The sequence below is a fragment of the Echiichthys vipera genome (genome assembly GCF_963691815.1).
Source record: "Echiichthys vipera genome assembly, chromosome: 16".
NCBI lineage: Eukaryota > Metazoa > Chordata > Actinopteri > Perciformes > Trachinidae > Echiichthys > Echiichthys vipera.
Window position 1 is genome coordinate 15,068,058 of NC_139841.1, and position 12,791 is coordinate 15,080,848.

Genomic DNA, 12,791 nt, shown 5'->3' on the forward strand with positions numbered 1-12,791 from the left:
ACAATTGAAGATCACCCCACCTGTGGGAACTTCCTCTTGATGGAGCTGAGAGCTCCTTCTGGTAACTTGGCCAGCTCAGAGTCTCGTACAGCGTGCACTGTGGTGGCTCTGTTCTGATGGGTCAGGGCCTCTACCTGCAAAGGGCACATCACATTTTCCCAAAATTCAGAAACATTATTCTTAGTGTCTTTCACAGAATGGTGAACCCCTTCCGATAGTTACTTCAGAAAGACTCAGCCTCTCTGGGATTCTCTTTTTATACCCAATCATGTTACTAACCTGTTGCCGGGTAACCTATTTAATTGTGGTGTAGGTGTTTTCTTTTAGCATTTCACTTTTCCAGTCTTTTGTTGCCACAATCCCAACTTTTTTTTAAATGTGTTGCTGGCATCAAATTCAAAATGGGCATATTGTGACAATGAAATTCCTCAGTTTCAACATTTGAAATGTTATCTTAGTGCCATTTTCAATTAAATAAAGGGTTTCAATGTGTTGCAAATCATCTCATATTTACATGTTACACAGCATTAACATTTTTATGGAAACGGGGTGGTAAACATTACGGCACAAGACATAATGTACTACCAAATGAATCTTCACTTCAAGATACAAATACTTCGGGGAATACCCCGTCAACATAAAAAGTATGTAATTTAAGTTTTAAGTTTGAATATTTGTCCATGACTTATGCTTTTTATCGTTCCAAGAGTTCAAGTTCAAAATAAAGAAGAAAATAGAGCTATAAATAAAATCTCTCCATCTCATCATCCAGAGCTGACGTCAACACAGCAGTGCTAAATATGTCTCTGTATGTTAGCCTCCATCACAGAAGCTGCTACGACAGCTTCACTCCTCCAGGTAACAGTAACCATGGCATCCATCAACCCAGGTATTATTAGAAGCATTGTGGCAGAGATCAGCCACACCAGCCAATGGGAAAATGGGTGAAGTCTAACAAAGTCACTTTCGCTTTACATAGTTTATGAAAATGAAAACAGTCCTGGTATCCACTTTTAGATGCTAACCCATGAAGGGTAACATCTGCTCTGGTTTCTAATTAATGGATAATGTATTGATATGCTGGAAGATACGTTTCTTCTTACTCAGATGGAGAGGTGAGAAGCAACTTAACGACTGCAATATGCAAAAGTATTTGTACAGGGGTATATGTTTTTTTATTTTATTCAGCTTGCAGCTCCTGTTTAGTCACTTTTATCCCATACATATTCATATGGTGAAATTGGTTGAGTTTTTATTTACTGGCAGTAATAGAGGTCTTATGGCCATGTTTTTGAAGAGCATACTGGCAGCCCACGTTTTTAACTGTACATGCTGACTGAATATGACGTGAATGTGATGATTAACTACTGTTTAATATATAAACCATTTTCCTCTGGCATATTTAAATCTGCATGTTTTTGAAAGACTTTGAAGAAAAACTGGACAGAAAAACTGTCTATCATAATACTTAGATACTAGAAGTGGAAAAACATAGTAGATATTCAAAGTTTTCCAACTATTATCCACTATCTGCCCCCCCCCCACCATCATGATCCTTACCACTCCAATCAGGTCACCACGTCCATACTCTCCTATCAGCTCCTTCTTCCCATCTTCCTTCATGATGACAGAGCGCAGCCGACCACTCAGCACTATGAAAGTACTGTCGGATTTCTCTCCCTGCCTGAATAAAAATATAAAAACTTCAATTCGCTGCAAAAGTGCAAACAAGAATGTTGCCCAAAACCTCCATTGTTGACCTGTTTGGAATGGATCAAAAATGTATCGACTGCACCCACAACAGTATTTATACAAGGTTATCAGTAGAATACCTGTAGACCGCCCTGCCAGCTTCCACAGCCATCCAGTCGAGAGCAAAGTCTATTTGTCTGACAAAAGATGACATCCGCCTCACCACCGTGTGAGCAACATTGAGCACTACCTTTGGCTCCACACGCATTATCCTGAAGAACAGATAAAAATCAACAGAAAAAGAAGGTAAAAGAAAGCTAGAACACCATTTTTCCTTTTCATTGCTCTTTTAAAAAGCTTTCTTGAGTGAGTTAAATCCACAATGAGTAGGATTGTCCTAAAAAAACAATGTATAGACTCAGAGTGGCCTCTGCCTCTATTGGAATTTACATAATGTCATGTAGTAAACTACCTTCAAATGACATATTTTACTGTATTTGATTACTGATTTATTAACTAATAACCATTAGAAAATATAGATAAATCTAGAAAGCAAGAACACATTCTGTTTGTTTAGATCCAAACAAACTGCAGCTTATCTAAATGTTTAAATTTAGATATGGGCTGACTATTATTAATTATCAGAATAAAAGGTTTTAGGACGTATACATGTTTTATATGGTTTGGCATTACTATTCAAACTTCACTGTATCTATAGTTACTGTAACAGCAAGACTACATGCAGATGTGTCCATGTGACTGACTCATAGAAGTGGGTTTTGGAAATGGAGAGGAAGCTGCAGTCTCGCTGGGCTCGGACAGTGAATATGAGGGGCTCTCCGGTCAGGACAGCAAGTTGACCGACAAGTTCTCCGGGGTGCGTCACGAATAGACGTGTATCTTCTTCTCGGTCAATCATCCGCTGGTAAACATGGAGGAGCCCAGATATCACAAACTGGATGCTCACCTCCTAAAGCACAAAGGAGGAGAGAAGAGCACATTAGTTCGTTATTGATATGAATTTTTATTTTGCATCAAAAACATGTTTTTAAAAAGTTACACTTTTGTGTGTGTATTACACTAGAACAAAGTCTGAAGATTTTCTTCGGAATTCAAGTCAATGTTTCACACTAACATAATTTGGTAGCATTTTATCTTTGTCATATCTCATTTTGAGAGGTGTAATCAACAATTTCTTGTGTTTAGAGAGTTAAGTTAGTTATGATCCTTTTATGAGAAAACAACTGCATTTAAAATTTTAATAGTGTTTTGATGTCACAAAATCTAGTCCTCAGAAAATGTGGGCAGCTGAACAGACTTAAATGCATTAAGCTTAAAGAAAAAAGTTTGTATTTAAATCTAAATGCTATTTATTTGTATTCAAATTGAGAATGTTTCACAACACAGTTGAAGGTGGAGGACAGGAGCTGCAATTGAACAAAACTTAAATATTGTGCTGGAATACAATAAATGCAACTGAAGTTTTATTTTTGATGAGACCACAGAGCAAAATGAGCTTTACTCAACATTAAGAACACTGATATAGCAGTAAACAAAAATAAAGAAATTATGATTAAGAGTAAAACTAATCACGACCTGAACAAGACCCTCTCACTGTGTGTGTGTGCGTGCGGTATGGTCACTTTGGTATTTCATGTATAATGATTGGTGATAGCTGTGTGGAGGCAATCCCAACTCACTTTTTCCCCCAGTGTTGAGAGTTAAACTCCTTTAATACGTTAAACTTTACAAGACTCTACCAGTGAACCTGGCCCTGCAATGACTCTACACCCTCTGGGGGTGAAAAATAAGAATAAAAAAACTTTAATTAAATCTTCAGTGTCATGAAACAGAAAGGAAGCTGTAACGGTTTTATAAGTTGCTCTAACCTGGTCTCCCTGACGAGCCACCACAGAACCAGCTTTGACTTGATGGAGGGTCACTCTGCCCTCAAGCAGACTGGGGTCCTGCAACGGAAGATAACATAAATATTCAGAATAACTGCCTATTTATATCATGACAAAATGTATCAGACATGCCACCCTCACCACCCAAAGACAGTGATCCAAAATCTCCCATAAAATGTGTCACATTGCACAATATGCATGCAAAATCATTTTATTTTGAAAAATTATGTAACCCGCAGATCACCTGCAGCTGGATGATTGCCAGCAGGTCCTTCTTTGCAGCCTGGAGGATTGTGCAGCTCTTATTGAGGTACATGGCATCAGAGTGCCCCCCGCTGTCTGTGTAGTGAAACACTTCGGAGGGTGTGTGCTGCATTGTCACACTCTTCTTCAGACTGGACTACAAAGACAAACATAAGACAGCGACTAATGAGGAAAACAAGCAGAAGAATAAAATGCAGGGGATGCTGGGATATGGTGTTACATCTACTTAGCCAACCTCTGACTCAGCGTACAGAGGTGGCTTGGCGGGAGAGTCTTACTTTGGGAGTGACAGGACTGGATGGAGCTTCATCTATAGTGACTCGAGCTCGTTCACAAGCCATGTTCAGGTCATTCCCTGATGCTTCAGGACAAGTGAGGAGGATAATGAGTTTAAGTATATTCGTGTCTGTGTGTCCTTACTTTCAGATCAGTGACTGAAAAAATGTGCAAACATACACCATTTGGTGATCGCTAATGTCCAAGTCAGTGACCCACCTGCACAGTCGGTGGGCATCGAGGCGGATCGCAGCTTCCTGTAGCTGTTTGAAGGGCTGTCCTTTGCACCATCTGTTTATTGTAAAAGTGCCAGCGCTGGATCAGTCTCAACACAACACGAAGCACAATTTCAAATGTGTGTGTATGTTTAGAATTATGTGTGTGACCTGTCTCTGTGGGGCTCTCTGCAGTCCCTGCGGGTAACTCGTCCTGGAAGCACAAACGACGTGTCGTCTTCCCAGAAGTCGCCTCTCCCATCACACTGTTTATATTGGACAAGGGCACCGCCTGACTCTCCTGTCCATTAGGCATACAATAAATTATAAATAAACAATCCACATTTCGGTTAGTCAGGACTACAGCAACATTTTAGTAACCATAAATTATTTTATGGAATAGATCTGAAACACAGACAAAATTAACACATTAAGATCATCACTTGGTTGAGGGGGAAAAAATAACAGAATGTTAAATATCCAGTGTGGGTCAGTGGGTAGAGCAATGCAAAAACACTGGCAGTACAGGCACAAGATTTCAGTTGGCCCATTTGGTGATCCCTTTCTTTTTAATACTCTATATATAATCATATTTAATGTATTTGTATTGAAGTTGGCTGAGGTAGAGTTCACTAATATTGGTGTCCGATCAGGACACCCAAACAGGCTTTGAGTTTACAGGACTTTACTCAATGTTCAGGCATCGGGTACACTAACCCAATTATTTACAGTTTTATTCATCCGTCTGCCACAATGCAAGGTTGTGTGTGGATGTGTGTGGTCTAATGCCAATTACTAACATGGTTAAACAAGAAACACAAGCTCAAATTAGTTATAAGGGAATAAACATAAAGCTAGAGACTAAATTAAAAATACTAAAATTATCTCCTTAACATGAACATAACCATTTAACAGTCAATGAACCAGTTCACCTACTTTTTTTTTTATCTACAATCAGGTAAGGTTTATTTGGTAAGTCCTTGCCTGCTGTGACCTCGGGAGCATGTCTGGGCAGGAGTTGCCATGGTGATTAATTGGCTCAGTAACTAGCTCATGGCCAGAGCCTTTTCTACAGTATTAGTTATTTCAGGATATTTTAAGACTTATGACTACAATGATGAATAGAAATCTTGTTTTAAAGCCTCCAAGAATTGGTGAAGTTAACTCCCATCCACACATTTCCTTCCCAAAACATTTAACATTTTAATGAGTATCTTGAGTTCATCGTCATGCAACATCATAAAGTCTGAGGCAGGCCGGGTTTAAAGGTTACCGCCCTGCCTGCTTTCTGTGGAGGGGTCGTAATCATTTTTGCTCATTTTCCCTGAGCTTTATGAAGGACCCAGTTATGATACTGCGCTTAATGTTGTGTGAAATTAGCTTGCATGTGTGTGACTGGGTGTATATGTACCTTTCTGTGCTTGTTTATGTACAATTCATACCCACTGGTGCTTATGTATTCAGTGTGAGCCTTTCTGCGTAACTGTGTGTGTACATACACAAATGTGTGCCCTAATGAATTTCCCTCCTACCGGATTGAAGAGTTCAGTCGTTAGGCCCAGATAGTTATGTAGCGCCAAGAAGGTGACTCTTTGGAGGCGCACCATAATTATCTGCAACACACACAAAATCAAACACTGAGGTAAACAGAGCAGAACATTTTATACATCTGATTATAATTACATCCAAATTAGATCATGCTTTATTATATAATGATGTGTTACAGAGGGAGGAAAGCTTGTCTCAAGGAAAAACTAAATCTACATACTCTATATTTATTGTGAAACAATTCATTACCTGAATGACACGGACAAGTGTCTCTGGGTATTTCTTAAACACAGACTCAAAAGCTGATGCAGGTAAACGTAAGATGGTGGAGCGAGTTGCTGCCCGTGCACACACAGTCTTATATGGAGCTGGATAACCCTGGCAGGACAGGACAAAAAAAAGAATTTAAAAAAAGGCAGAGGGGGGCAGTCACTAAAACCTCATATATCAGAATCAGAATCAGAATTACTTTAATAATCTCAGGGGGAAATTGTTGTTGTTGATGTATATCTGTTGTTAAACAACAAATTTAACAACAGATATAAATCTTTGACTTCAGGGTTGATACACTTAATTACTGTAGAACTGTACATGGAATAATGAATTGGACAAAGCAGTTTTATGTCAATATTCTTATATGTACTTGTTCTTTGTGCTTGCAGCATTTTATTCTTGTAGCATTGTTAACATAAACTTAGTGTGATACAGATTTGTATCACTTGTTTCTCTGAGGAGTGATCTAAGCGCGATGAATTGAAAATGATAAAAATAACTTTTTCTTTTCCCCAAGAATTTTCATAAAACTTCAAGATGTTTATTAATTAAATACCCTTTCCTGACCATTACATAAACCCAAAAAGATGCAGTTTTGGGTAAAAAATGATTCACCTTAATGGAGGAACAAAAGAGACTATGACAACATAGGAGAGAGAAACAAAACAGAGAAAATACATAAGTATTTGTGTAATGGGTAAACAAATTGAGTTGACCAAAAGAAGCAAAAGTGGAAATTTGAATAGTAGAGAGGGGACCCAAACCGATCAGTAGGTAAATGGGGACGGAAGCAGAAAAGTAAGTCTGATGTGCAGAAATAAGAGGCTCACAGTGATGATGTCCAGAATACTGAGCAGGCTGTGGACGCTGTCCCCTGGGAGCACATCCTTCACCACTGGTTCCGTACCATCCTAAAAAAAAAAAAAAAAACGGAAAACATAAATACAAGATATGACACCAACATCTGTCTTAATTCAAACTTTTGGATGTGTATGGATGTGTATGTATGTGTATATATATATATATATATATATGTGTGTGTGTGTGTGTATATACACATACATACATACATACATACACACACACGTATGTATGTATGTATGTATGTATGTGTATATATATATATATATATATATTGTACCTTTCAAACAAATCTTAAGGATTCCAGTGGGATAGGAGGAGGAGTTCAAAAGCTAGCCACAATGGGGAGAGCTTAAACTAAGCAACGGGATGGCACTCCTGATTTATACATATTGACAGCAACAATTTTTTCTTTGACTGCATCTAGACAAATATAGCATTACTGCCCTCTCCTGTCCACAATACGACAAAACCAAAAGAAGTTTGATTTAAAAAAAAAAAAAACTGAAAATGAACATGCAGTCCCCATACGTTTTCCTGGATGCAGAGCTCGAGTCGTCCATCTTGGACCACGTAGATGCTATCATCATCGTCTCCTGGCCTGAACAGACCTTCACCCTCCTGCAGCTCGATAAAAACCATGTGGCGACACAGCTCCAGGAACAGGGGCTTCTCAAAATGGCCCAAAACCCTACAGCGAGTAGCAGAACACACACATTATGAGAATAAAAAGGAGAAATAAATGGGAACGGCTAAATCTGTAGGAAAAGTGGTATATTTGTCAACCTGACATTCTTCAGCATATAGAGAACCTCGGAGGGCAGGTTTGAGCTCTGCACATCAAACTCTGTCAGGTCGGCCTCCAGCAGAGAGGGAGGAGGTTCCTTGGGCTGCAGGGTGGGAGGATCTTTGCGGATCCTCAGGATTCTGTTGAAGCACGAGAAAATGTTTGACAGATTCCAGTGAACAAGGCTCAAAACAGCCCAGAAGAATTGTTTCAAGGTTTCACTTGCACACACAGCTTGAAAAACGATAAATGGAGCATACTTGCGAGCTATGCTTAGAACTTTGGTTCTTTTGCGAATGCGCTGGGGTTGCTTTGACACTGAGGTAGAGGTGGAAGGAGGAATGGAGGACAGCGTCTGGACCTTGGAAAATCAAACATATTTACGATGTAAAAAGTTTGCTGTTGTTTACAGCAGGCAGAAAAAATATATTATGTGTGCAGACAGGTGTTGACCCTGAGACAGGTGGAGAAAAAATGGATTGCCTAAATGTCGGGAGTTAATATTAATATTTTCATTTTTACTGCTTCAGTGTGCATTCAAATATGTGTTACTGGGGCCTTACTGTTTATATAGCCAGTGGAGTATGTTTAATGTAGGGTTGCAACATGATACAAACACACCATTGGGGAAAAGGATTAGTTCGACTGATGCAGGGGAAATGTAGAAATTAGAACTTAACACAGCATAATTTTTGCCCTCAAAACATATAAAAGCCTAATTTATAGTACTCTGATAAGTCTAAATACTTATGTACAAGTGTGAGACAGAAATGGAAATAAAACCTTTCGCATTATCTTCCTTCCATAGAAGAGCACTTTATCTCGTTTTCTGAAGCGATACTGAGGGACACCAGGCTGTCGGTCACCTTATCACACAAAAACAAAGCAAAAAGAAAACACAGACTTTCCTGAAGAGTCTTATCATTAGAGGCAGACAAATATGTAAAATAGCATTAGAATAAGTATGAGGGTCAGGAAGAGTTTGGATGACTCACGAGCAAGCTTGAATCTCCTGTAAAGGAAGAGCACCACAATCCCAATCAGTGAGACTGCCACTGCAGCTCCAATCAGCACACCTGTGAGCTAGAAGACAAGCAAGATCGTTTGAACAATAGTATGGACACATGAGACAAGACATTGTAGTGTGGTCACTGACAGAATTGGTATTAGTGGGACGGCTGGTGACTGAGTAGTTAGAGCAGTGGCTCCATGTAAAGTGGCTGAAGGTCCTCGAGGCAGCGGCCGCAAGTTCAACTTCAGCCTTTTGCTGCATGTCTCACCCTCTCACCCCATTTCCTGTCTGCCCTATCTCATAAATGCTTGGAAATCTGCCAAAAAAATAGTCTTAATAGAATTGGTAATTAGTAACATTATCCTTCAAAGTCCAAAGCTATGTCTCAGTTAAATACTACATACTGTGGCCAGATTTTGTCATTGTGATCTGGTCTTTAAGTCTGACACCCTTTGAAAGTACTAGTTTTTTCAGGTCCGAATGCTCCCTTGAAGAAAACAAACGGCCGACCATGTAAACTTTTTATGATCAGTTCTTTCTTCAGCGAGGCACCTTTTCATCAATAGGAAAGCGGTAAAATGGCAATTCCATTGTTTGTTCGTTTTTTAATCCAATCTGTTCAAATAACGGGCAACACAGCAATGCAATATTGTAGAAATATGAGGCTTTGACCTAGAAATAGTAATGTGAAAGGGCATTATGTCACGACTTAAAGACCGATAGCATCCCAACTGTACAAGACAGTCACAGTCAACTTCACCTTTGTGTAGTCGAGATCAAAATAACGGCCCAGTTCAAGGATGGTTGTGGTCCGAGCAAGTATGCCGGAAGTAGGGGGTAGGAATTTTTGCCCGCCCAATTAAATAAGAAGTAGCACAATTGGGAAGAAAACTACCCAATCTGGCAACACTCTTGCAGGCAATGTACTTGCTTGTTGTCACAATTAGTTGTTATTTCATACCATGGTGGTCTGCATCCTTTCCTCCACAAACTGTTGCACTCGTGCTGCAATGTCATTTTTGCTGTTCAGCAGCATCTAAATATAGAGGTTAGGTTAGCTGAGTTTGTTAAACCCAACAGAATCTAACAAAGTATTGTTCAAATAAAGCAATGGTATGACAATATGTTTTAAAAGAAATAGTTGTGCTCACCAAACTCGTCCATCTGCACAATTCACTATCATCCTCTCCTTGGCATTCCATCCTGTAATCAAAATCAAACAGGTGTATTTCAAGTAGGTTTTCACAAACAAGGGATTTGCCTTTGGTGTCTGTGCATAACAATAAACATAGCCAAGAAATAAAGTAAATACTGCAAAAGTCAACTACTTGATTTGATATTGATTTGATTAAAATGTATTTCAAACATGTAAAAAAGAAAACAGAAAGGGGCATATAGACTATAATATTACACAACTAGAAAGCATAGAGATGCATGAATAACATTTTTTTTTCTTTTTGACATGTCCAAAAAGGATCCCGCCCTTTCTTAATAATTCATTGTTAGTTAGTTACAATTTCCTCTGTCATACATTTATTATGATTATTTTTAATTGATCTTTTATTTTTTATTTTTTTTCTCCAAACTCAACCAAATGTTTTAACTGTTCTTATCAAGTATCTAAAAAATATATATAATGTATTTCTCATATGTTTCTCATAATTCAATCTTAATTAAAAAATAAACAAGAATATAAGAAGTAAATAAAATAGAATGGAAAAAAAAATTAAGAAAGAAGAAACAATAAACAAACAATTATAATCAAACCCCTTCATCCCTGTACCCTGTGAGAATAATTTTCTTATATCTTGTTTTGAACTGTTTGAACTTATACACATTATATTACAATATCCTGCTCTGTCCTGTGGACTCAAAAGAGGAGGTCAATAGGAGGATGCGAGCCAAGCTCTCATCAATCCCGTAGAACCACTCCCACCCCCTGCATGAGACCGTGGGGCTTTAAGCAGCTCTTCAGCAACATACTGCTCCAACCCCGGTGTAAGAAGGTGCGCTACCGCAGGTCCTTCATCCCAAAGGCAGTAAGACTGTATGATAACACACTGATGTCTCTAACACAATCACAATCACTCATTACTTTCTAAAACACAGCTGCTTATAATCATATTTATATTCATATTTCTGTGCAATATGTATATTGACAATATCTGTGACTGGCTGTGTGCATATTATATGAATCTGTGTGTGTATAGTGTATATATGTTATCTCGTTTTTATTTTGTTCTACTCTAACTTTAGATTTCTACTCTATGTTGTACTCTAGATGTTGGAGATCTTCTATAAGTCGGTTGTTGCCAGCACCATTTTCTTTGCTGCTGTGTGTTGGGGCGGTAGCATCAGAGCCAGTGACACCACCAGACTTGATAAACTCATCAAGAAGGCTGGCTCTGTACTCTCAGGCTGGAGTCTTTTGAGTCCGTGGTGGAGAGGAGAACGCTGAATAAACTGTTATCCATCATAGACAATGATCAGCACCCTCTCCATCACACAGTGGTCAGACAGCGGAGCACCTGCTCACACAGACTGCTGCAGCTCCGCTGTCGAAGGGACAGATACACACAATCTTTCCTGCAACATGCCATCACACTGTACAATAACAGCTAAAACTGTTGATAACCATACAGTCTTCAAGCACTTTATGTTTTTTCATAATCTGTCCACTACACCTATGTTATTAGGTCTACTTTGCACTTAAATTAAACTGCTTATGTATATTTTTTTTGTATCTTTTTGTATTGGATTTTTTATTGCTGTTTTGATGTGCCTGTGTTTTGTTACTGTGTAATGCTGCTACACTGCAATTTCCCAGCTTGGGATCAATTGTATAGTAATATAATATAAATATATAATAGTATATATATATATAGCTATGTAACTTTAGATTTCTACTCTAACTTTAGATTTATCTCTCTAACTCAAACTCACATTTCTTAATGTTATACAATTTTTGTAACTTGAGCTGCAGTGAGGTGAATTTCCCAGACGTGAGGTTTGGTTAGAATCGCACAGACGCTAAGTTAGCGGTGTAACGTCATGTGAGGAGGTTAAGTTTCCTGGAGATCTCACAAGTTGTTCTTGGGGGTGGAAAAGGGAAACTATGAAAATAGGAACAAGGGTTTTTTTTAAATTAGCAGCATGTTCCGCCAGCAGCCACCCTCACCATCTAGCTTTGTGTCCTCCTTTAAATGCGACTTCATGACATAAGTAAACGACACGCTGGTATATTTATCCCGCAACAAAGTAACTGTCGGCTGTTGTCGATGTCAAATGGTTGCAGTCTCAACGTTAGCTTGACGTTAGCTAAAAACAACACTAGCTAACAGCTGGCTCACTACGGTTAACTATCTTGCTATTAATAAGAAATAAACAAAGTCAAGTTCACATCTAAGAAGTCTGGAAGTAATGAGATAGCACTAAGCTTACTTTTCGAGGCTTTCTGGTGTGCTGCGTCAGGCTTGCAACATCGCCAAACAGACAAAAGGAGCAAAGTTAGCAGGTAAAGCTAACAAAGTTTTCTGTATACACTGCCTGCCTGTCACTTGCTTAGCCCCGCCCATGTTTTACACTTCCACCAATAGCGTTTATGATGTATGCTGTTGCCTTGGTACCCGTTCAGAGCACTTGTCCAATCAGCAACGGACCATCCTTGTCAAAAGCCTTCAGTACTCCTATGTTTACACAACACAGACTGATTAGAAAAGGAGTAACCTGATCAACTGGTGGAAGGAGATCATTAGTATTTTATTCAGTTTTTGTACAGCGTTGTTAAATTCTTGTCAACCGTTCAACTGGCTTCTGTACATATATAGCCTACAAATGATTTAAAAAAATACATCAATTAAACCAAAACACAGAGCAATAGAAAACAGATATTATGAAATATGAAACATAACTTAATAATAAAACAAACCCAAACAAAAATAAGCACACATGGATCA

At 38.7% G+C, this 12,791-nt stretch overlaps 1 protein-coding gene across 1 annotated transcript in view; it reads right to left on the minus strand.

Annotated features, from left to right (window-relative positions):
• The window catches only part of pnpla7a (patatin-like phospholipase domain containing 7a), a 29,203-nt gene extending 16,822 nt beyond the window's left edge, over window positions 1-12,381 (minus strand). Inside the window, exons 1-20 of the mRNA XM_083929795.1 lie at window positions 12,277-12,381; window positions 9,987-10,038; window positions 9,797-9,871; window positions 8,819-8,906; window positions 8,607-8,689; window positions 8,084-8,184; window positions 7,823-7,963; window positions 7,568-7,727; window positions 7,006-7,086; window positions 6,152-6,280; window positions 5,887-5,967; window positions 4,526-4,655; window positions 4,359-4,430; window positions 4,142-4,224; window positions 3,844-3,999; window positions 3,582-3,659; window positions 2,457-2,662; window positions 1,833-1,964; window positions 1,561-1,684; window positions 21-134 (exon numbers count right to left, since the gene is read on the minus strand). Of these exons, the coding sequence (XP_083785921.1) occupies window positions 21-134; window positions 1,561-1,684; window positions 1,833-1,964; window positions 2,457-2,662; window positions 3,582-3,659; window positions 3,844-3,999; window positions 4,142-4,224; window positions 4,359-4,430; window positions 4,526-4,655; window positions 5,887-5,967; window positions 6,152-6,280; window positions 7,006-7,086; window positions 7,568-7,727; window positions 7,823-7,963; window positions 8,084-8,184; window positions 8,607-8,689; window positions 8,819-8,906; window positions 9,797-9,871; window positions 9,987-10,037 (2,085 nt within the window). The 5' untranslated portion in view covers window position 10,038; window positions 12,277-12,381. The remainder of the gene's footprint in view (window positions 1-20; window positions 135-1,560; window positions 1,685-1,832; window positions 1,965-2,456; window positions 2,663-3,581; window positions 3,660-3,843; window positions 4,000-4,141; window positions 4,225-4,358; window positions 4,431-4,525; window positions 4,656-5,886; window positions 5,968-6,151; window positions 6,281-7,005; window positions 7,087-7,567; window positions 7,728-7,822; window positions 7,964-8,083; window positions 8,185-8,606; window positions 8,690-8,818; window positions 8,907-9,796; window positions 9,872-9,986; window positions 10,039-12,276) is intronic.
• Between the last annotated feature and the right edge of the window lie 410 nt (window positions 12,382-12,791).